The 23,913-nt window shown below is 36.2% G+C and overlaps 2 protein-coding genes across 2 annotated transcripts in view; one reads left to right on the top strand and one right to left on the bottom strand.

Moving 5' to 3' along the window:
• The window catches only part of vsig8a (V-set and immunoglobulin domain containing 8a), a 47,553-nt gene extending 39,662 nt beyond the window's left edge, over window positions 1–7,891 (bottom strand). The window contains exon 1 of the mRNA XM_056403338.1: window positions 7,714–7,891. The gene's annotated coding sequence lies outside the window, so the exon portion shown is untranslated. The remainder of the gene's footprint in view (window positions 1–7,713) is intronic.
• Window positions 7,892–12,563: 4,672 nt separating this feature from the next.
• Window positions 12,564–23,913, top strand: part of si:ch211-127i16.2 (probable flavin-containing monoamine oxidase A) — a 42,273-nt gene continuing 30,923 nt past the window's right edge. Inside the window, exons 1-7 of the mRNA XM_056404455.1 lie at window positions 12,564–12,796; window positions 12,937–13,024; window positions 15,000–15,180; window positions 16,721–16,835; window positions 17,717–17,874; window positions 18,967–19,056; window positions 21,556–21,640. Coding sequence (XP_056260430.1) covers window positions 12,679–12,796; window positions 12,937–13,024; window positions 15,000–15,180; window positions 16,721–16,835; window positions 17,717–17,874; window positions 18,967–19,056; window positions 21,556–21,640 — 835 coding nt within the window. The 5' untranslated portion in view covers window positions 12,564–12,678. The remainder of the gene's footprint in view (window positions 12,797–12,936; window positions 13,025–14,999; window positions 15,181–16,720; window positions 16,836–17,716; window positions 17,875–18,966; window positions 19,057–21,555; window positions 21,641–23,913) is intronic.

Here is a 23,913-nt window from a genome sequence, read left to right as displayed (position 1 = left end):
TTTAAGCCTTATTATATTATTTTGTCACATGCACTAACATACTATAATGTTTTTATGACCTTTTATGCCTTAATATACTATGGTGTTTTTTTGACGTTTTATGCCATGCTATACTATGACGTTTTTTGGCATTTTTCTCCTATACTATACTATGACTTTTTTAGCATTTTAAGCCTTATTATATTATTTTCTCACATGCATTACCATACTATAACGTTTTTATGACCTTTTATTGATTAATATACTATGATGTATTTTTGACATTTTATGCCATACTATACTATGACGTTTTCTGGCATTTTTCTGCTATACTATACTTTGATGTTTTTTTGGCATTTTAAGCCTTATTATATTATTTTGTCACATGCATTACCATACTATAACGTTTTTATGACCTTTTATGCCTTAATATACTATGATGTTTTTTTGACGTTTTATGCCATGCTATACTATGACGTTTTTTGGCATTTTTCTGCCATACTAGACTATGACTTTTTTAGCATTTTAAGCCTTATTATATTATTTTCTCACATGCATTACCATACTATAACGTTTTTATGACCTTTTACTCCTTAATATACTATGATGTTTTTTTGACGTTTTATGCCATGCTATACTATGACGTTTTTTGGCATTTTTCTGCTATACTATACTATGACTTTTTTAGCATTTTAAGCCTTATTATATTATTTTCTCACATGCATTACCATACTATAACGTTTTTATGACCTTTTATTGATTAATATACTATGATGTATTTTTGACGTTTTATGCCATACTATACTATGACGTTTTCTGGCATTTTTCTGCCATACTATACTTTGATGTTTTCTGGCATTTCAAGCCTTATTATATTATTTTGTCTCATGCCTCTCTATGCTATGACATTTATATGACCTTTTATGCCTTCATATACTATGATGTTTTTTTGACGTTTTATGCCATGCTATACTATGACGTTTTTTGTCATTTTTCTGCTATACTATACTATGACTTTTTTAGCATTTTAAGCCTTATTATATTATTTTCTCACATGCATTACCATACTATAACGTTTTTATGACCTTTTATTGATTAATATACTATGATGTATTTTTGACATTTTATGCCATACTATACTATGTCGTTTTCTGGCATTTTTCTGCCATACTATACTTTGATGTTTTCTGGCATTTCAAGCCTTATTATATTATTTTGTCTCATGCCTCTCTATGCTATGACATTTATATGACCTTTTATGCCTTAATATACTATGATGTATTTTTGATGTATTATGCCATACTATACTATGACGTTTTTTGGCATTTTTCTGCCATACTATACTTTGATGTTTTTTGGCATTTTAAGCCTTATTATATTATTTTGTCACATGCATTACCATACTATAACGTTTTTATGACCTTTTATTAATTAATATACTATGATGTATTTTTGACGTTTTATGCCATACTATACTATGACGTTTTTTGGCATTTTTCTGCCATACTATACTTTGACTTTTTTGGCATTTTAAGCCTTATTATATTATTTTGTCACATGCATTAACATACTACGAAGTTTTTATGACCTTTTATACCTTAATATACTATGATATATTTTTGACGTTTTCTGGCATTTTTCTGCCATACTATACTTTGATGTTTTTTTGGCATTTTAAGCCTTAATATATTATTTTGTCACATGCATTACCATACTATAACGTTTTTATGACCTTTTATGCCTTAATATACTATGATGTTTTTTTGACGTTTTATGCCATACTATACTATGACGTTTTCTGGCATTTTTCTGCCATACTATACTTTGATGTTTTTTTGGCATTTTAAGCCTTATTATATTATTTTGTCACATGCATTACCATACTATAACGTTTTTATGACCTTTTATGCCTTAATATACTATGATGTTTTTTTGACGTTTTATGCCATGCTATACTATGACGTTTTTTGTCATTTTTCTGCCATACTATACTATGACTTTTTTAGCATTTTAAGCCTTATTATATTATTTTCTCACATGCATTACCATACTATAACGTTTTTATGACCTTTTATGCCTTAATATACTATGATGTTTTTTTGACGTTTTATGCCATGCTATACTATGACGTTTTTTGGCATTTTTCTGCTATACTATACTATGACTTTTTTAGCATTTTAAGCCTTATTATATTATTTTCTCACATGCATTACCATACTATAACGTTTTTATGACCTTTTATTGATTAATATACTATGATGTATTTTTGACATTTTATGCCATACTATACTATGACGTTTTCTGGCATTTTTCTGCGATACTATACTTTGATGTTTTTTTGGCATTTTAAGCCTTATTATATTATTTTGTCTCATGCCTCTCTATGCTATGACATTTATATGACCTTTTATGCCTTAAAATACTATGATGTTTTTTTGACATTTTATGCCATACTATACTATGACGTTTTTTGGCATTTTTCTGCTATACTATACTTTGACTTTTTTTGGCATTTTAAGCTTTATTATATTATTTTCTCACATGCATTACCATACTATAACGTTTTTATGAATTTTTATTGATTAATATACTATGATGTATTTTTGACGTTTTATGCCATACTATACTATGACGTTTTCTGGCATTTTTCTGCCATACTATACTTTGACTTTTTTGGCATTTTAAGCCTTATTATATTATTTTGTCACATGCATTACCATACTATAACGTTTTTATGACCTTTTATGCCTTAATACACTATGATGTTTTTTTGACATTTTATGCCATACTATACTATGACGTTTTTTGGCATTTTTCTGCCATACTATACTTTGATGTTTTTTTGGCATTTTAAGCCTTATTATATTATTTTGTCTCATGCCTCTCTATGCTATGACATTTATATGACCTTTTATGCCTTAATATACTATGATGTTTTTTTGACATTTTATGCCATACTATACTATGACGTTTTTTGGCATTTTTCTGCTATACTATACTTTGACTTTTTTTGGCATTTTAAGCTTTATTATATTATTTTCTCACATGCATTACCATACTATAACGTTTTTATGAATTTTTATTGATTAATATACTATGATGTATTTTTGACGTTTTATGCCATACTATACTATGACGTTTTCTGGCATTTTTCTGCCATACTATACTATGACTTTTTTAGCATTTTAAGCCTTATTATATTATTTTCTCACATGCATTACCATACTCTAACGTTTTTATGACCTTTTATTGATTAATATACTATGATGTATTTTTGACATTTTATGCCATACTATACTATGACGTTTTCTGGCATTTTTCTGCCATACTATACTTTGATGTTTTCTGGCATTTCAAGCCTTATTATATTATTTTGTCTCATGCCTCTCTATGCTATGACATTTATATGACCTTTTATGCCTTAATATACTATGATGTATTTTTGATGTTTTATGCCATACTATACTATGACGTTTTTTGGCATTTTTCTGCCATACTATACTTTGATGTTTTTTGGCATTTTAAGCCTTATTATATTATTTTGTCACATGCATTACCATACTATAACGTTTTTATGACCTTTTATTAATTAATATACTATGATGTATTTTTGACATTTTATGCCATACTATACTATGACGTTTTTTGGCATTTTTCTGCCATACTATACTTTGACTTTTTTGGCATTTTAAGCTTTATTATATTATTTTGTCACATGCATTAACATACTACGAAGTTTTTATGACCTTTTATACCTTAATATACTATGATATATTTTTGACGTTTTCTGGCATTTTTCTGCCATACTATACTTTGATGTTTTTTTGGCATTTTAAGCCTTAATATATTATTTTGTCACATGCATTACCATACTATAACGTTTTTATTACCTTTTATGCCTTAATATATTATGATGTCTTTTTGACGTTTTATGCCATACTATACTATGATGTTTTCTGGCATTTTTCTGCCATACTATACTTTGATGTTTTCTGGCATTTCAAGCCTTATTATATTATTTTGTCTCATGCCTCTCTATGCTATGACATTTATATGACCTTTTATGCCTTAATATACTATGATGTTTTCTGGCATTTTTCTGCCATACTATACTTTGATGTTTTCTGGCATTTCAAGCCTTATTATATCATTTCTCACATGCATTACCATAATATGACGTTTTTCTGACCTTTTATACCTTAATATACTATGATATATTTTTGACGTTTTATTCCATACTATACTATGACGTTTTTTGGCATTTTTCTGCCATACTATACTTTGATGTTTTTTTGGCATTTTAAGCCTTATTATATTATTTTGTCTCATGCCTCTCTATGCTATGACATTTATATGACCTTTTATTGATCAATATACTATGATGTTTTTTGACGTTTTATGCCATACAATACTTTGACTTTTTTGGCATTTTAAGCCTTATTATATTATTTTGTCACATGCATTACCATACTATAACGTTTTTATGACCTTTTATGCCTTAATATATTATGATGTTTTTTGACGTTTTATGCCATACTATACTATGACGTTTTTTGGCATTTTTCTGCCATACTATACTTTGACTTTTTTGGAATTTTAAGCCTTATTATATTATTTTGTCACATGCATTACCATACTATGACGTTTGTATGACCTTTTATGCCTTAATATACTCTGATGTTCTTTGACGTTTTATGCCATACTATACTTTGACTTTTTTGGCATTTTAAGCCTTATTATATTATTTTGTCACATGCATTACCATACTATAACGTTTTTATGACCTTTTATTGATTAATATACAATGACGTTTTCTGGCATTTTTCTGTCATACTATACTTTGATGTTTTCTGGCATTTCAAGCCTTATTATATTATTTTGTCTCATGCCTCTCTATGCTATGACATTTATATGACCTTTTATGCCTTAATATACTATGATGTGTTTTTGACGTTTTATGCCATACTATACTATGACGTTTTCTGGCATTTTTCTGCCATACTATACTTTGATGTTTTTTGGCATTTTAAGCCTTATTATATTATTTTGTCACATGCATTACCATACTATAACGTTTTTATGACCTTTTATGCCTTAATATACTATGATGTTTTTTGACGTTTTATGCCATACTATACTATGACGTTTTTTGGCATTTTTCTGCCATACTATACTTTGACTTTTTTGGAATTTTAAGCCTTATTATATTATTTTGTCACATGCATTACCATACTATGACGTTTGTATGACCTTTTATGCCTTAATATACTCTGATGTTTTTTGACGTTTTATGCCATACTATACTTTGACTTTTTTGGCATTTTAAGCCTCATTATATTATTTTGTCACATGCATTACCATACTATAACGTTTTTATGACCTTTTATTGATTAATATACTATGACGTTTTCTGGCATTTTTCTGTCATACTATACTTTGATGTTTTCTGGCATTTCAAGCCTTATTATATTATTTTGTCTCATGCCTCTCTATGCTATGACATTTATATGACCTTTTATGCCTTAATATACTATGATGTGTTTTTGATGTTTTATGCCATACTATACTATGACGTTTTCTGGCATTTTTCTGCCATACTATACTTTGATGTTTTTTGGCATTTTAAGCCTTATTATATTATTTTGTCTCATGCCTCTCTACGCTATGACATTTATATGACCTTTTATGCCTTAATATACCATGATGTTTTTTTGACGTTTTATGCCATACTATACTATGACGTTTTCTGGCATTTTTCTGCCATACTATACTATGACGTTTTTCGCATTTTTATGCCCTGGTTTCCTTAGATGTTTTTCTGGCATTTTTATGCGTTACTGTATTATCTTGTTTGATGTCTGACCATACTATTAAGTTTTTATGAACTTTTATTCCTTAATATATTATGATGTAATTTTGACGTTTTATGCCATACTATATTATGATGTTTTTGGCATGTTCATGACTGATTATATTATTTCGTCTCATACCTTGCCATACTATGACGTTTTTATGACCTTTCATTCATTAATATACTATGTCGAATTTTTGACGATTTATGCCATACTTTACTATGACGTTTTTTGGTATTTTTATGCCTTATTATACTAAATCCACATATGCCTTACTATACTGTGACTTTTTTTTGATGTTGTCGTGCCTTATCATACTTTGATGTTTTTATGACATTTCATGCCTTTCTATACTATGATGTTTTTTGACACTTTCATGTGTTTCTATGCTTTCAATTTACAATGAGGTGGGATCATGGTGTAATGGTTAGACCTACCTATTCCAAAGACATACACATATGCTTGACTACATTTTAATGTTTACTATGATTTTTATGACATTTTTATGTCTTAGTATACTATGATATTTTTAAGTCTTTCTATACTGTGTCATTTTTATGATGTTTTATGCCATACTGTCCTATGACGTTTTTATGCCTCATTTTAGTGTGACGTGTCTTACTATACTATGCTGTTTTTATGCTTTACCATACTGTGACGTTTTAATGATATTTTATGCCTTATCATACTGTGATGTTTTTATGAAATTTCATGCCTTTTTTATACTATGAGGTTTTTTGACGTTTTCATGTGTTTCTATGCTCTAATTTGTGATGAGGTGGGATCATGGTGTAATGGTTAGACCTGCTGCCTCTTAATGAGGAGGTTGTTCCCAGGCATGTTGTCTTTCTTCTTTGAGTTTTTATATTCTCCTGCATTCCAAAGACATGCACATATGCCTGACTATACTGTGACGTTTTTTTTTTACATTTTTATGCCATATTATACTGTGACATTTTTATGACTTTTTATGCCTTAGTATACTATGATTTTTCTATGACATTTTATGCTTAACTATACTGTGAAGTTTTTAAGTCAGTTTATGCCTAACTATACTATGACGCTTTAATGCCATACTGTACTATGACGTTTTATGCCTTACTATACTGTGACGGTTTTATTACAATTTATGCCTTACTATAATATGACTTTTTATGTCTTACTATACTATGATTTCTCTGTGCCTTACTATACTATCACGTTTTTATGCCTTACTAAACTGTGACTTTTTTATGCCTTACTATACTATGACGTTTTTATGACATTTCATGCCTTACTATACTATGATGTTTTTATTCCTTACTATACTATGACGTTTTTATTCCTTACTATACTATGACATTTTTATGACATTTTATGCTTTACTGTACTATGACGTTTTTATGCCTTACTATACTGTGACGTTTTTATGACATTCTTCTATCTTTGATATTAACATACATAATGAACATATACCAAGATTTGCCGACTTGTGACAGGACTATATTCACCAGCCTGTCACTCAAAGCGGCATGCCCTCAATTTTCCATAACTTTAAGCCTTAATAAAATATAAACAGATGAGTTATATAAACATCCACCCCTCTGCAAAGTTGACATGAAAAAGAAATTTTTTTTTGTACCGGCAGTCATTATGTTTATTTCTGCTGTAAAGTTGGGTATTTTAACATTGGAGCCTATGGAGATTGACTCGCTTTTGGAGCCAGCTTTAATCGGCCAGATGAAGAAGTGCAGTTTTTGGTACTTCCGTGTTGGCTTCATTTTTCAGCCTCGGAGGTTGCCGCTCAGTTTCAACAAGACAGTTTCAGGAGAATTTAAAAAAGCACAAAAAAAGAAACAAGTCCCATTTTTTAAGCTATTAAGGGAGGTTATATGGATCTTACCTGAATGCAGATACTTTCATCCAAACACCTGGCAGTGGAATACAGAGGATCAAGCAGTAATGTGCTGCCTGGTGCTCTCACTCCTCCTTTACTTACTCCTCATTACCATAAAGCCGTCTGGTTGGATGGCCGCTCAACCTGTTTTACCTGTTTGCAAGGACATTTCCTCGGTATTGCTTTTAACACCCCCAAACTTTACCAAATATTTGCACTCTTGATTTTAACCACCACCACAAACAAGCAAACAAACAAAAAAAAAAAACAAAATGTGAAATAAAACTACAATTAATTTACATGAAACCAGTGACTAGAGTGTTTCAGGAGATTAGTGCCCTGCCGGCTGAATAACAATGCAAAGCAATCTCTTGTTAAACAAGTGAAACTGGAGGAGCTAACATATAATTAGATGGGGTTTCAGATGATGAGGGTTGGAAACTCAGGGTGCTAATTTGTTGGGAGCTCAAGTGTACTGAATACTGCTTTGTCTATTGTCAATCATATCTACTCATGTATATCTTTATTATGTTGTTTGTCTGTTCACATACATCCCATTGGTCACTTTATTTTTCGTTTATTTTGATTATGTCTTTATTAGTGTCTCCTTGAGCCCAAAAGACTTTGACATAAAAGTCAACACAAGAAATAAGGCCAAAAAATGAACTTGAAATGAAGACAAAATCATCTGTCACTTGCATAAAGACATACACCGCTACTGTACACTCCCTCCTATTATTGCACACATAATACACCAAAAACCACCTCTCATTTATCAGATGCCAGTGGTTTCAAATAATAAGGAAGAAAAAGAGAGCACAAGAAGTCTCAAGTGACAAGAAACTGGTTGTTCAGCCAAAAACACAAGCCAGCAAGGTTTGTATACATTACCAGGATGTATGAGCTAATAAAAAAAAAAAAGAAAAAAACTACAAAGCTTATCTCTGTGCCACATCGACAGGGAAGGAGCCTTTATAAATGTGAAGGAGTGAGGAATCCTTCAGCTGACGTGTGAAGAAAATGGATCAGTTATGAAGGATAAAGAGCTTTATCTCCACTCGTAGGCTATAAAAATATCAAACACATTCAATCTTTACATGAATTTTCTCTTGTAGTCACCGCATTTATATCACGAGCTTTGAGCGATGTTTTTGAAAAACATTTTTATTTACAGCCACAAGCTGATAAAGTAGAGTTATCAGAGATGGGAGTCAGATCCATCGAAACACCAGCTAAACTCACTTGTGAATGTGTGGCATTCTGAGAAACTGCTTTAAAAAAGGTACCATGGAAAGCATTATTTGTTTGCTTTGTATTTGCTGTTAATACACACACACACACACACACACACACACAAAAAAAACATTTGAACAAACTGTTAGAACAACATTACATTAGATTCTTCAGAAAATAGACATAAGTTAGAGGGGGGACAGTGGGGGGTTGTAGCTGGTTCTTCGGCTCTGCTTGCCTATCAGTAAAAATCGCCGCGTGCCACTGCATGATCACAGGAAGATGAGCTTCGCAAGTCAACACATAACCCCCTCCTGTGACCAAGCTACACACACAGCTGGTCACTCAGTTCAGCCCCCTGCTCTTTGTGGTCACCTACACTGAAGCCAAGTTCATAATGTAGTTGTGAATTTGTTTCTATTATCTATTATAAGTATGAAATAGTTATTACATCGTGGCCCCATGAATGTCTGTTAACCAGCAGTCATCATTCATTATTCTATATTTGCTGGTCCAGCTTGCCTATGTCCCGCTGGGGCCCTCATTCATGTTGCTGGGGGGCGGGGTTGTAAGATGTATCACCATTACATTGAAAGGATATTATATAAATGATATAAAGTATTATTATATATTCATATTTTTTTATCATTATTATATTGTTCTATTATTATATTCTTTCTACAATTATATTCAGGTTACACCATTAATTATCACTCAACTTTTTGCTCTCTCCTCGTACATGCCACCATGCCACACTCTGTACCCCACACACCAGTCTGCCCACGATCACAAAACACAGATACATTTGATTAACTCTCATATAAACATTGAAACATGTACACACGCACGCACACACACACACGCACGCACACACACACACACACACACACACACACACACACACACCTCAGTCTGTCCTTTGTTTCCTTCATGTCACACCTGTTTTTGGTTGGTTTTCCAACAAAGGAAAAAAAACGAAAAAACACAAAGAGATGTCGAACTTTCCAAGAAACAGTGAATCTTAAATGGCGACTTCATCCCACCAAAGAAAAACCTACAATCAATTAAGCACATTTTTCTCTCCCCTTAATTAAAGAAAAAACAAAAAACAAACAAAAAAAACAACCTAAAACTAAAAGGAAACTGAACACTTAGATTCATGAGGTTGACAGAAACATTGTTCCAAATGAATGAGACTAAAATGTGAAAAATGTTTTTCAATGTTTTCTGAATATGTTTGATCTGGGCATGAAACCAAATCCTAAACAAAACACCCACCAGAACCGAGTTACACTCACACTGGAAACTGATGAACTCCATTCAAAAACCGCTGAGTAAAAGTCACAGTTTGCGAGAGTCATTTGCATGTTGTTTGTGATTCCAGGAAGTACTGTATCAGAGGCTAATCACTAGCTACTGAGTTAGTGAGCTCACCACCTGCTAACAAGTTTTTGGCCTTGCCTAAGTAGCTGGACCCTATTCACACCTACATGCCAAGTTTGGCTTCTCTGAAATTCGTGTTTCTTGAGCTAGAAAAACAGCTTTTTGTGGAGAAAGAAAACAAACAAAGACACAAGAAACAGGCAAACCAAGCCAATACAGCAGGGAGCTTCACTGCTTGGACTAATACATGAGTCCTTGAAAAAATGTAACATAAGTCTTACTTGTTTCACCAACTCTTGTTGGCATGCTTGTTATGTAACTGTGTAATAATAATATTTCACAATCCTCTTTTAAAAGACATTTATCAGATAGTAACTGGAATTTTTTTGTCAATGCGTATAGGAGAAAATGAAATGACCAAATAAAAATCAAAATGTAGTTCTTGTTTCATGACGCAGACTGCACAGTTTGTGCCCCTGACTTTATTGACTTCACATCTGAAAACGTTTTGTTTTGACACATCAAGTACCACTTTCATTTCTAACCAGATACTTCATAGAACTGAACTGCTGAACACACTGCAGATGTTTTGCACTGCCAGTAATATTAACTTAACTATAACTCTACAGCATTGACCACTCACTCTTTTTCTTTCTTTTAATCAAGTGATTATTTATTTCTTTTAACTTCTTTGTAACAAATTACCTTCAAAATGCAGCAGCAAAAAAAAAAGGCACAGCAAGAAGTAATGAAATAAAGTAAAAAATAAAGAGTTGCATTATAACACAGCATTAACATAGACCTTATTGTACCATTTTGTTTGTTCCATCAGCCTATGACATTATTTCTAATGAAGAGTGCTATTTGTTTTCTGTTTGTATGTCATTTTTTCCATTTCATACACCTCCTTTAATCTGCTTGTCCATTTTCCTGTGGGCAGTGCACCCTTGTTGAGCGAATGTCCAGTTGTACATTTCCATTCCATTGTGAAAAGGATGTTTTAAAAAAGTGATTAGTGTCTCCAATCTTCAGGGAGTCCTGCAGTCTTGGAGTTTGCAGGGGAATCTGCAGAATATCATTTATAAAAAGAAAGGCTTTGGTCTAGAAGTGCATCAATTAGTAATGACAGGGACATTCATATATATATATATATATATATATATATATCTTAATTTTCTATCATTTGAAATATACTCTTTTGTGCCATACTGGCAATAGCTTGATATAATTTTGCTACTGATTTACTATTAACTAATTTACTATTAATTCATCATTACTGAATGTCCCAGTTGGAATTTTTCAATATAAAAGTCTTTTAATTGTACAAAAAAAAAATTTGATTCATAAAAACAGTACTGTGTTAATAGATTTGGATTTATAGTGGGGTTCTTGAGTGCATCTGTCTATAATGTAATTACAAACTCACTGTCACAGCTGTCAGGGTTAGTCAGGGTTTGGCTGGACCCAAATGCAGCCAACACATGGGAGACGGTGCAAAAAGGTTTATTAACTTAAAGCTTACACACAACACTGGTGAAGCACAAGGAAACACAGGGACTTAAAACAGGAGACAAGAACAGGCAACATGAAAAGACCGAGGACAAAGCAGACATGAACAGACTGAGAACAACCAGACATGAACAGCTTTGCGACCAACCAGACATGAACAGGAAACCCAGAAATCAACAGCGAGACAACAGAGACAAACGGACCCAGACAAAGGGGAGCACAAAGACTATATAGACAAAGGAGGCAAGGGTGATTGCACACAGGTGAAACACATTAGGGCGGGGCAGACAATCACCAAGCAAGCAAAAAGCAAAAACACTGAGACACACAAAGAAACCAATTACAAAATAAAACAGGAAGTGCGAAAAGTCCAAACAAAACTAACAAAAGGTGTCTGCCATAGCAAACCATGACACTCACTTCCATAAAAATAAAATTAATTTTACAAATACACTACGTGTTAAAAAACAACTCTATTACTGTATTACTATTTAATTTCATTTAATTAAGATGAACATTTTGAGCTTTTACAGTCTTTTTTCAACACAGTATTACTTATTCACAAAACTTAACTTCTGATGATGCCTCTGCTGCTCAAAATATCAAAAGCTCCTGGCTCTTATTGCAGGAATTTACACAACTGATTCTGTGCCAAGTAGGTCACAAGCTCAGTTGTTCACAGTTCCAAAGTGCACTGTTATGAAAGCTGCCCGGACTTTGCAAGATAACCTAATTGATACGGAGAAGAAAAGGGAATACGAGCTGGATTTCTTTCTCTCTCTGACGCCAGTGTTTACCAGCACATGATAAGTTGGCACAAAGTAACCTAGTCACTTGAGCTTGACTATGACTGCAGAAATTTGGGACGTTATTATTGTTGGCGCCGGACTATCTGGATTGAGTGCAGCTCATTTGCTCAGAAAAAGGGATGCCAAGTTGAAGATACTTATACTGGAAGGAAAAGGTTTGTAAAATTGCATCGTGATTGGAAAGCAATTGATAACTTGAAATAGTGAGTCATTTTCTGCTGGATTCTTTTAGTTTAGCAGTTGCTGCTGTAAAGAGGTATCGTTCTGACTAAATCATGTCTGGTTTGCCATGCAGATCGGGTGGGAGGTCGCACAGTGTCTACTGCAATACCAGCAGCCAATGGTGTTGATCGCTGGGACTTTGGAGGACAGTGGGTAGGAAGGTAATGTTGATCAGAAACTATGAGCAAAAGTAATATTCACTGCTCAGCGAGCAAAAGACCTTTGAGGAAATCATTAGGGTTTGTAATGTCAGAACAGGCAGAAAATTTTAGACCTCAGTTTAACATGTGAGCTCAATCCACATGATAATTCAAACAAATTCACTTGCCAGGCGCAGTGGTTTGTACTGCGCCTGGTTTGGAAAGATGGGGGGGGGGGGGGGGGGGGGGTTGGGGGAGTCTGACCCCCCTGATTAAGGCTTGGACCCTCCCAAAAGAGGTACAAACAACAGTTCAGGGGGGTTGAAAGATTTATATATCCTTATTACCTGTAATTGTAAATATTACAATATATTTCTCATATTCATGCCTGAAAGAATATTGTACTATGATTTCACACCAAAACTGGACCGTACCATTTCTAATGATCTAGTTTAAATCGCTTTACTTTCTTACCTTCAGAGTTTCTGAATTAGACTGTTTCCACTATCTAGCTTTTGCCTTAACTTACAGTTTAGTTAAGTAATGTTAGTGACTTGTTGTCATTGTTTTTCCATTTTATGCTGCACTACATTTCACAGGGAAATATTGTACTTTCTACTCCTACTAGTTAAACAAGCAAGAAACTGTAATCACTATAACACTTAAGTTCACTGAAGCACGTGCCTGCACTCTACTGGATTCCCTTCACCCTGGAGAAAAACTTGACCCTCCCTGACTGTCATTTTATAACTCACACTCTGTTTGTCACCTGGCCAGATACAAGTTATGACTGGCTCCAGCTAGGGATAAGCCGGGTATATGATATCCCTTACTGACACACTATCTTGTAGACTAGGATTTTGTGTTTTAAGAACACACAAATAATTAAGGTTCCTATAATTGCCCATTTAAGAGAAAATCCTTGAATATGATTACTTAAAGAACAGCTGAAAAGATTTCTAATGACTCATAGATTCAAGGCCATTATGACTGGGTTTACAGGGATTTTATAATTTATTGTGAAAAGAACAGAGTGGGGATGTGTATTGTTCTATGTTGTGCTTGTAGGCTGGTTGTGAGAACGCATTGATTGCATTGTCTACGCTATGCTGCAGTGTTGCTCGAAATATTCCAAACTAGTACTAAGGCTTGTTTCATTTTGTCTACTTCCTGTGTATGTATTTATTTGTGTATGTGCATTATATATGCATATATATTATTTTCACTTTAGTTTGAGCTACATTATAAGATGAGAGTATTTCTTTTTTCCTGTTGGGCCCTGGAAGAGTAGTTTTTGCAATGGTAACAGCTAATGGGGGTCCAAACAAATAATCCAATAAACACGACAGAGTGCGTCAGCTATGTAGAAAATAACACAGTGTTTTTGTATCTTTTCAGAGCTTCATAAGTGTTTGAGCTCAATTTTTCTTTCAGGTCCTTTGCTTCTTCAGTTTCTGTAAAGTGTCTGTTTTCAACAGTTTATGGACCACTAGCACCTCCGTGTAAATCCAAGCTTTTTTTCTAAAGAAAACCATCTTAGATTGCAGGTAGCAGCCATCTCAAAACTGCCCTGTCTCTCAGAGGTTTGGAAGAAATTATTGTTCAGTAACTCAGTTCAAGTCGTGCCTGAACAAACAAGTTTATGTGAAAATTCAGGCAGGATTTAGAGTCCTTTGCGGCACAAATTCTCACATATTCAACCGTTACACAGCAGAATAGTTCAAAATGGAGAGCTTGTTAAGTGTATTGTTCAAGAACACTTTGACGACAGTTTGATTTATAGAGGGCGCTCCCAGGTGCTTAGAGTTGCCGTTTTTATTCCAGTTGTTCAAGGACTCACTCAAGCAATGTGCTACTCTCAAGCCCACTCCAATCATCTGAAAATAAAATGCATTTATCAGCTGCAAGTTTAATAACCCCACAGCAAAACCTGAAACCCTGTAAACAATAACATCATGAAGCTTTATAAGAAAAAACTGCCTCCTTTCTCTTTTAGCACCCAAACCCACATCTTGGAGCTTATAAAGGAGCTGGGCTTAGAGACCTTCCCACAATTCAATATTGGCAAGAAGGTGTACCACTTGGGTGGGCCGGGTGCCAGAGTTCTCACCTACAGAACCAGCATCCCTGCTCTATCCCCACTGGTGCTAATGGACCTCACCCAGTTCCTGTGGAAGGTGAGGCAAGAGACTAACATAACTGTCTTCTGTATTTAGGACCATGTTGAGTCAGAGATGCGCAGTGTTTTCATTTATTTCTTGTTGACTTTTGCATGTATACTAAGAGTAAGATGATATACTATTTATACTCACCAAGCACTTAATTAGGAACACATACTTGCTCTCAAAACACCTTCAGTTCTTCGTGTCATGGGTTCCACAAGATGTTGGAAACTTTCCTTTGAGATGATCCTTCATGTTGACATGACTGCATCACATCATTTCTGCAGATTTGTCAGCTGCACATTCATGCTGCCAATCGCCTGTTCTATCACATCCCAAAGGTGTTCTACTGAATTCAGATCTGGAGACTGTGGAGGCCGCTGAAGTTCACTGAACTCAAGAAACCAGCTTGAGGCGGCTTTTGTTTTGTGGCATGGAGCATTATCCTGCTTGAAGTAGCCATTAGAAGATGATAAATTGTGGCCATAAAGGGAAGCACATGGTCAACAACAATACTCAGATAGACTGTGACATTCAAACAATGATTGACTGGTGTTAATGGGCTCAGAGTGTGCCACCACCAGTGTGGACTATTGACACAAGTCAGGCTGGGTCCATGGAATCATGCTGCTGATGCCAAATTCTGACCCGACCATCTGCTGCTTCATTAGAGATCGAGATTCATCAGGCCAGGCTACGTTTTTCCAGTCTTCAACTGTCCAGTCTGTGCCCGCTGCAGCCTCAGGTTTCTTTTCTTGGCTGACATGGTCTTCTGCTGTTGTAGTCAATCCACCTAAAGGTTCAACGTGTTGTTTATTCTGAGAAGCTTTTCTGCCCACCACAGTTGTAATAGTGGATATATGAGTTTCCGCAGCCTTTCTGTCAGCTCCAACCAGTCTGACCATGTCCTCTGACCTTTCGCATTAACAAGTTGTTTCTGTTCACAGAGCTGTTGCTCACTGGATGTTTTTTGTCTTCTGCTCCATGCTGAGTAAAAACTCTAGAGACATTCTGATGTTTGAAGTGAACATAAACTGAAGCTCCTGACCTGTATCTGCATGATTGTATATACTGCGCTGCTGCCACATAGTTGACTGATTGGGTATTTGCATGAATGAGCAGGTGTACATGTGTTCCTTCTAAAGTCCTAAGTGAGTATATATGAGGAGATATACAGAATTTCTTTAGAGACCAGCCCATTTTCATGATTAGCTTTATCCTCCATTATCCTTCCATTCTTGATGATTCTCAGAATCAACAAGAATCCCCAAATGGATGTTGTAAAATAATATTTCACATTCATAATGCATTGTTCCACATTTAGACTAATAGGACAAGAGTACATTTATAACTCAACATGGTACCACAAAATTTCATGTCCATGATAAATGCTTCATGTAGAAGGGGGAAGTAGAAAATGTCTGGGAAAATGCACCAGCATAATCATATTTGTCAATCCATCTTTTGTTGGTATTTGCATCAATGGGATGCTTTGGTTCACAGTGGGTAAACCATCATGTGTGGGTGTGTTGTGGTGATTGTGTTTTGCTCTCAGATTGACAGATTGTGCGCTACAGTGTTTGTCCAGGATCCTTCGAAGACTCCCAATGCTGTGGAACTGGACAGCATGACCCTGCACTCGTTCATTGAGCAACATGGCTGGACTGCTGGTCAGGGTTAACAGTAGATTTGAATATCACCTCCTCTGTCTTATAAGTCCCCCCTACTTGATTTGTCATTTTCCAATTTCTACTTTCTTTCAATTTATCTAATGAAAGAATGAATAAAGGAAAAAAAAATTCCATTTCATATTAGATGGTTTAATTAGACTGTTTCAACAATCACTGGATTACTCTGAAGAAACTGAAAAAAAAAGTGATGATTCTCGGGCAAGTTCTGAAGGGGAAGTTATGACAACGAGAGGGAGTATGATTTTTGACTCAAATTCACCTCACGCAGTGTCTCTGCCTCCCGTCCCCTTCCTCCGGCATCCCTTGTGAATTTTGGCATTTGGCTTTGTCTAGTGGAATGTGTATGTCCATTATAAACCATGTTCTGTGGTTAAAATGCCATCTGAAAGGATGAGTTAAATTATCAAGGAGAACAATGAAAGTTTTTGTCAGACACCTCCCCCCTGTAATGCTGTCCTCCTGAATGGAGCTTAGGAATTTACAGCCATCATAGCTGCTGGGTCTGTTACGCTCATTACAATAATAATAATAATAATAATAATAATAATACTGACGGTGATGATGATGATGATGATGATGATGATGGTGCAAAATTAGTCTCATTAGCAGTTAAAGTAAATGTAAGAATGTTAACAGATGTAATGTTTAACATGATCACCATCTTATATCATTAGTTTTGCAGTATTTAGTCATAAATTAAAGAATTGGATAAATTGAAAAATCTGACCTAACGATGGCGCTAGATAAGTAGTCAGGTTATCCACAGAGTAATGTTGTCTGTCATTGCAGGGGAATGCATATTATCACTGTAAGTGTGAGAGCTACAGCACAGCATGTATTCGTTCATCCCTTTCTATCAGAACTAAGAGAGGAGCTCGGACTGTGTAGCAGGTCTGTCTTTGGCATGGAGCCATCCCAGATGTCCTTCCTGTTCTTCCTCATGTATGCTGCAGCAGCTGGAGGACTGCTGCCACTTCTGGAGAACACAGCGGGGTCTGCTCAAGAGTTCAAGATAAAGGTATGCAGCTCATGTCCTTCTCTAGACTGCAAATTGTTTACTTGAGTGCTTTTTCTTTTTTTTTTTTCAAACCTGGGGACCACATTGGATTTCTGCTCTACGTCAATATAAAACTGAGCACCCAGCCTCTCAACACAGCACCGTACATTTCGTTCAAGCCACGTCCCAACAAACACATCGCCTTACTTTGTCCTTGAAACGTCATTGACCAGTAATGTTAAACAGTTTCAGCAGTAGTCTTGTATTGGATTTTCCTATTTTCTGCGTGCTCCCTCAGCATGAAAGTTATGGTTCCATACTGTTTTGCGTCTGTGTTGCTGCTTTTGAACGTTCTCTCTCTCTCACAGTGGTTGAGTGTAAAAGGACTGAATGCTAAAAAAAGAAAAAAGAAAAAAAGAAACAGGCTGTCAAGATGAAGGGACAAACTAGGAGGCCTTAGAAATTAGCAAATTTTTCTCCACTTTTTCCTCCTGCAGCAGTTTGCTTATTATTGTATTCCAGCTATTTCCTGAAGGAATTACCATGACAAAAAGCAGTAAAAGCAGCACCAAATGTGAACTATAATGGGCTTGCTCAATCATACATCATGAAAAAGTAAAGGCAAACAGCGTTACAACACACATCTCAAACACAACACACATAGCTCCTTTTCTTTAGTGTATTTTCTTCTTTTGTACTTGCACTTGTGCTTACATTCAGCCTTTATGTTGTCCTGTTTTTCATTATGTTTCTTTTTTTACAATAAAAAGTACAAGTATTTTATACCTTTGGAAGAAAATTGTTTTGTCTGAAAATTGTGTTTAGCTAGTTCTGTGGTTCATTTCATTAAATGTCATTTCTACTTGCTTGCATACCAGAGTGAAAATGTTTTGCTGTATTGGGGGTGTCAGCAAAAGTCTCAGAGGCAGATACATAAAAATCTTGGCAAACATAACTTTTATTGGCATGGCTGATTAGACACCACTAGGGATTTCTTGTTATGTAATTTGGGTGAAGTGACCCTTTAACTTCAAGCAGCCTGTCTTTTCCAGGGAAGGAGGGCATATATGGGTTTTAAGCCCACATTAAATTGTAATATCTGTCTCTCCACAGGGAGGCACCCAACAGCTTTCAGAGTGTCTGGCAGAACGTGTGGGGCGGAAGAATGTCCGGCTGGGTTCTGCTGTGACGGCCATATGGCAGGTAGAGTACAGTAACAGCTCTCTCAGGGGCTGATGAGGCATGACACAGAGATAACAGCGTCCTCAGCGGGGAAACAGGCCGTCTCCTGTGAAGGCACTGTCTGTTCCGCCTGACTGTCTTCCTTATCCACAGCTGAGAGACCAGGAAGGGTCTGTGCACCCTTAAGTGTAGAGCTTTATCCAGTGATCCACATCAATATACTGTTCATTCCTACTCTTCACGGATTCATTTGTGATTATTGATTGTAAAAGGACAGAACATTGAATTTGGAGTGCTAAAATATTTGATGTGATTGTTGTTATAGACTATAGAGTATTGAACTGAACACTGAATGCCATCAGTAAGGAGTCTATGTCTGCATTTCCTCCAAAGTAGAGCCAAAACAAATAGTCAATTAAGCAATCGATCAATCAACAGAAAATTATTGACAACAACTTTGATAACGTAATTGCTGTTTATGTCATTTATTAAACAATTAAAAGCCAAGAAGTAACTGGTTGCAGCTTCTTGAATGTGACACTTTGTCTTTTCTGGTTTACATCATGGTAAATTGAACATCTTTGGGTTTTCAACTTACGATGGGACAAAACCAAGCGGCAACTTTTGGGACTGAAAGAAGAAGCCAAAGATGCAGTTCCTCCAAAAACAAGTCAGTCCCCATAGACTCCCATTTAAAATGTTCAACATTACAATAGAAATAAACATGTTTACAGCCTGGTACAAAAAATTATGTAACTCATCAGTTTAAATTTTAATTAAAGCTTAAAGTAATTGAGGGTGTGCCACTTTGAGTGACACATGCTTACCCACCTATAACTCAAAGCGGCATGCCCTCAATTATACATAACTTTAAGCCTTAATAAACAGGTAACATAAAGGTGATATAAAAATTCATCCCCTGTACAGCTGTCATGAAGGAGGAAATTAGCAATATAGACCAAAACCGTTTTTTTCCCGTGTTGGCTTCATTTATCGGTCCCGGCCTATTAATCAATTATCAGAAAAAAAAAAAAGATCAAATTAACAAATAGTGAAAATCATTGTCAACTGCAGTCCTGCTCCCAAGTTCACTACAGTGACAAGAAGAGTGAGAGAAGGAAGAAAAAAAAAAAAGGACGACGTGCACTTTCCATGGCAGCTTTTCATGCGCAGGGTCACAGGAGGCTGCCGCCTGCCCCAGCTTGCAGTGGGTGAGAGGCAGGGCAAATCCTTGACATTTTGCCAGTCTGTCACAGAGATAAAACATTTTGACAGACAAACACATTCACACATTCATAGCAGTTTAGAGTTTCCACTTCACCTAAGCTGAACCAGAGCACCCAGAGGAGACCCACACAGGCAAAAGGGGAACAAGCAAACTTCACACACAGAGGCCTGGGTAAGGTCCACACCCAGGCTCTTCTTGCTGTGAGGCAATAGTGCCACGCACGCACAAAGCAAAAATGGTAAAATCATTATTTTATGAAAGTAGTGGTATATGAAATAATAATTTGGCTTCCTTGAGACAAGATTGTCCAAACTTTAGGATATTGGAGATCTTTAATTTTGGTAGTTTCTGCTCTAAAGAGCTAAGGGTTGTTGCTTTTTTAAATAATCCTCAAAGTTACTAGGGAGCAAGTTTAGAGAACGGAAAATATATATGAATTTCTCATTTTCAGCATCCAAAAATATCTAGCTGTCTTAGAAGACAAGAGCTTCCTTTGTTGCACAGAAACACTCTGGTGGGTGAGTTTCAATTATCACCAGAGGCTTAAGTTTAGTGGAAATACATGTAAGAGAACAGGAGTTAAGTGCATAAGAGCTCTGCAATTAAGAGCCAGACTGTCTGCAGTGAGTCTAAAATGAATGATGTACAGCGGATCATGGAGCCATCACAATATCATTTAACCACCTATTAAACTTTATTTTACCACAAAGTTTGCATAAATGGCTGGAACATCTCCCTCTTTAAGCAGACTGTCACAATCGCAATCCATAAAAATACAAAACATGATCTAATGGAGAGAAATCTGTTTAATTTATAAACCTGTGCATAATTTCTAGGTATCTCCTTAGAAGCTCTTTTTTCCCCCCTTCCCTGTCGAATACATGCGTAATGAACACAGCAGCTTATCTGTATGTGCACAGTGTGGCATTTCATGACAGGCGATGACCTGTTTTTCAAAGGATCAAAGTTTATGTGTAAACATAGTGTACAAAATGTCCGCATAGTCTTGATTACATGATGGAAATGCTGAATTTTGCTCCAGTAATGTTGTAAATTGGCCAATTTAATTTCCGATATGCATAGTTGGGGGTGGGGGGGGTCAGCTACTGGAAAATAGCAATGACTCCAGTAAAGTTAAGTTTAATAGTCTGTGTACGCTGTGTAAATTAAAATCAGCCTGTAAATTATATTTACAAATAGCCCCACCACACCACACAAGATTCAATTTACTAACAAATCTGTGCAACTTGCTCATTAAATAAAGCTGCATTTCTGTTTATATGTTTGAGCAGGGTGCTGAGTGGGCCAGGGTGATGACTGCCACCGACACTTTCTTGTGCAGAGCTGTGATTGTCACCTGCCCCCCTCATTTGGCAGGTCAGTGCTGCGTCTCCCACCTCTGTCGACTCGCTAAATGAAATTCTCACTGATGCAGAAGGCAAATATCCTCCTCTCTCACCACGTCTGTCAAACATGGCAAACTGTGCATCCATGCAGATAAATTTATGATTTCCCCCCTAAATCTTCCCTGGCTGTGTGGTGTGGCAGTCACTTTGGCTGAAGTAAATTCTGTCTGAGGTTGTGCCCTGGGCTGAAGAATTGCCTGGATTGGATTTTGAACCAGAGCAAGGCCGATACTTTAACTGGGGGCTAATGAGACATTCGTTGTGGTCGGCCGTGGGAAGTTGAAAGTGCCAAACACGTCATTACCGACCTCTCCGCAATTGAGCTGCCAAGGAGTGGAAAATATGGACCCCTGCAGAAAAGTGTTTTTTTTTTTTTGCCTGTTCACAAGAACCAGAAAGTTTTAATTGAACCAACTAGCATAACATTTACAACCATATGGGAAAAGAGTGTGAAGTCTTTTTAATTAGCAGCAGACATTACTGCAGATATACCGTAATGTGTTTTCTTAAATGTGTGGCAGCCATGTGCATTTCCTGGTCAGGAAATAGGAACCTGCATTCCAACTTATAATCAACTGCAGGAGAGAATAGTGCTGATTATGAGTTGGGTCTGGATTTTTGCCTTTTGTCCATTGCTTGTCACAAACTAAGAGTGGAGTTGGTGCTGGTCGATGCTGAAACTTGAGTCCAGGCTTGTTGTGATAGGTTTGGAAGGGGCCGGAGCTGGATCTGAAGCTGGAGCTTACTCTGGGTCTGTGCCTGTTTGTACTATGCTGGCAACAGATCTGTCACTCAAAGCCTCATACTCCAAGCCGTGGACCACGGCCAGGATCCTTAATGAGACAGGTTTGAGAGCGGTGTTGAATTATGCAGCCCGGATTGCTCTGGCTCAGATGCCACCGTGCCACGCTTTGGCCTTAAATCAGTGTAGGGAGGATGACAGGGACTCTCAAAAGCCAAAGTCAGGCCAGTGATTGAGACGTCACCTCTCCCAAAAGCTGTCGTGGATAAATAAAAGATATGATTGCTGCTTGAAGTCATCTGTGTGACATGTTTCGTTTTAATTTTCTGGAAGCGGGTGAACCTGAGTTAATGGGAGAGTGAAGGTGGAGAGCTTAACACAGACAGTGGGAATGATGACAATGACTCTAGATGATTCCAAGCCTCTCTCGGACAGTTGAAGTGCAAAGTGCTGTTCGCAGTATCCATAGCTTCTTGTGTTTGGCTCCTCTGTTGCAGACTTTTGTTTCTGACATCCCTAATTAATTCTCCGGGCACTTGCTTTTGAATCAGTGAATGAGTAGATGGATGAACACAGAAATGAATACTTTCAGAGTGTCCACAAGGTGCTTTACATCAAAAGACACCCACCACTGTATTCACACACACCAATGGAATTACTGGATATGAGCTGTGTGTTCCCTAATATATTATGTTTGTCCTGCTCTTGGCTCCTGGATTTATCTCCCCATTCATCCATCCATCTTTTATAATGAGTTCCGTCAATTTTGTTTCTTTTTTTCCTTTTTTTGGTACCACTTCTCTCGCTCATCTCAATGATTTATGGACTGTTTGGTTTCACTGCATATGAAATTGCTATGCATGAAAAGGATAAATGTGGAAATTAGGATTTTGGCCATGTGTTGACTTTAGAAAACATGGGTGAAGTATGCATGTTTTAGTTGGTATGTAAGTAGGTTCCCATGTATATTCATTCTGAGACTGCATAACAAAAAAACTAATTAGGCTTTCACAGCATGCAGTTGGAGTATAATGCAATCAGGCATACAGTCTAATATTCAGCAATAGTTACAGAGACAGCTCTGCGGTTACTAAATTAACATTTTGTTTCAATGTGTTTTTCTGTCTCTCTTTATCAAGTAGGAAGTCCCTGGCAGAGCAGGCTAACTGTCTGGCTGTGTGTACGTATATGTGTCCATGTGGGCATTTATTGTTGAGTGGGTGATGCTAAAGTTCTTCATGTCACTTGGAAAAGTAACTGTAGCCTACCCTGACTAAAGGCGGGTTTCATGCGAGTACAACTGAACCTGACAGGCAGCCAAGCAACACCGTATCTGACGTTGCCATCTATCTTCTCATGGAGGAGGAGCTGCTGTAATGACAGCAGGCATGGGCAGTGGTGAGGAAACTATTACATCTGCCACTCACAGTTTAGTCCGGGGCCTTGTTTACACTAGTAGAGAACAGGTAAGCAGTGCGTTAGGATTTATTTGCCAACTGACA

The sequence above is a fragment of the Seriola aureovittata genome, chromosome 18, assembly GCF_021018895.1.
Source record: "Seriola aureovittata isolate HTS-2021-v1 ecotype China chromosome 18, ASM2101889v1, whole genome shotgun sequence".
NCBI lineage: Eukaryota > Metazoa > Chordata > Actinopteri > Carangiformes > Carangidae > Seriola > Seriola aureovittata.
This window is presented reverse-complemented; position numbering and strand designations above follow the sequence as displayed.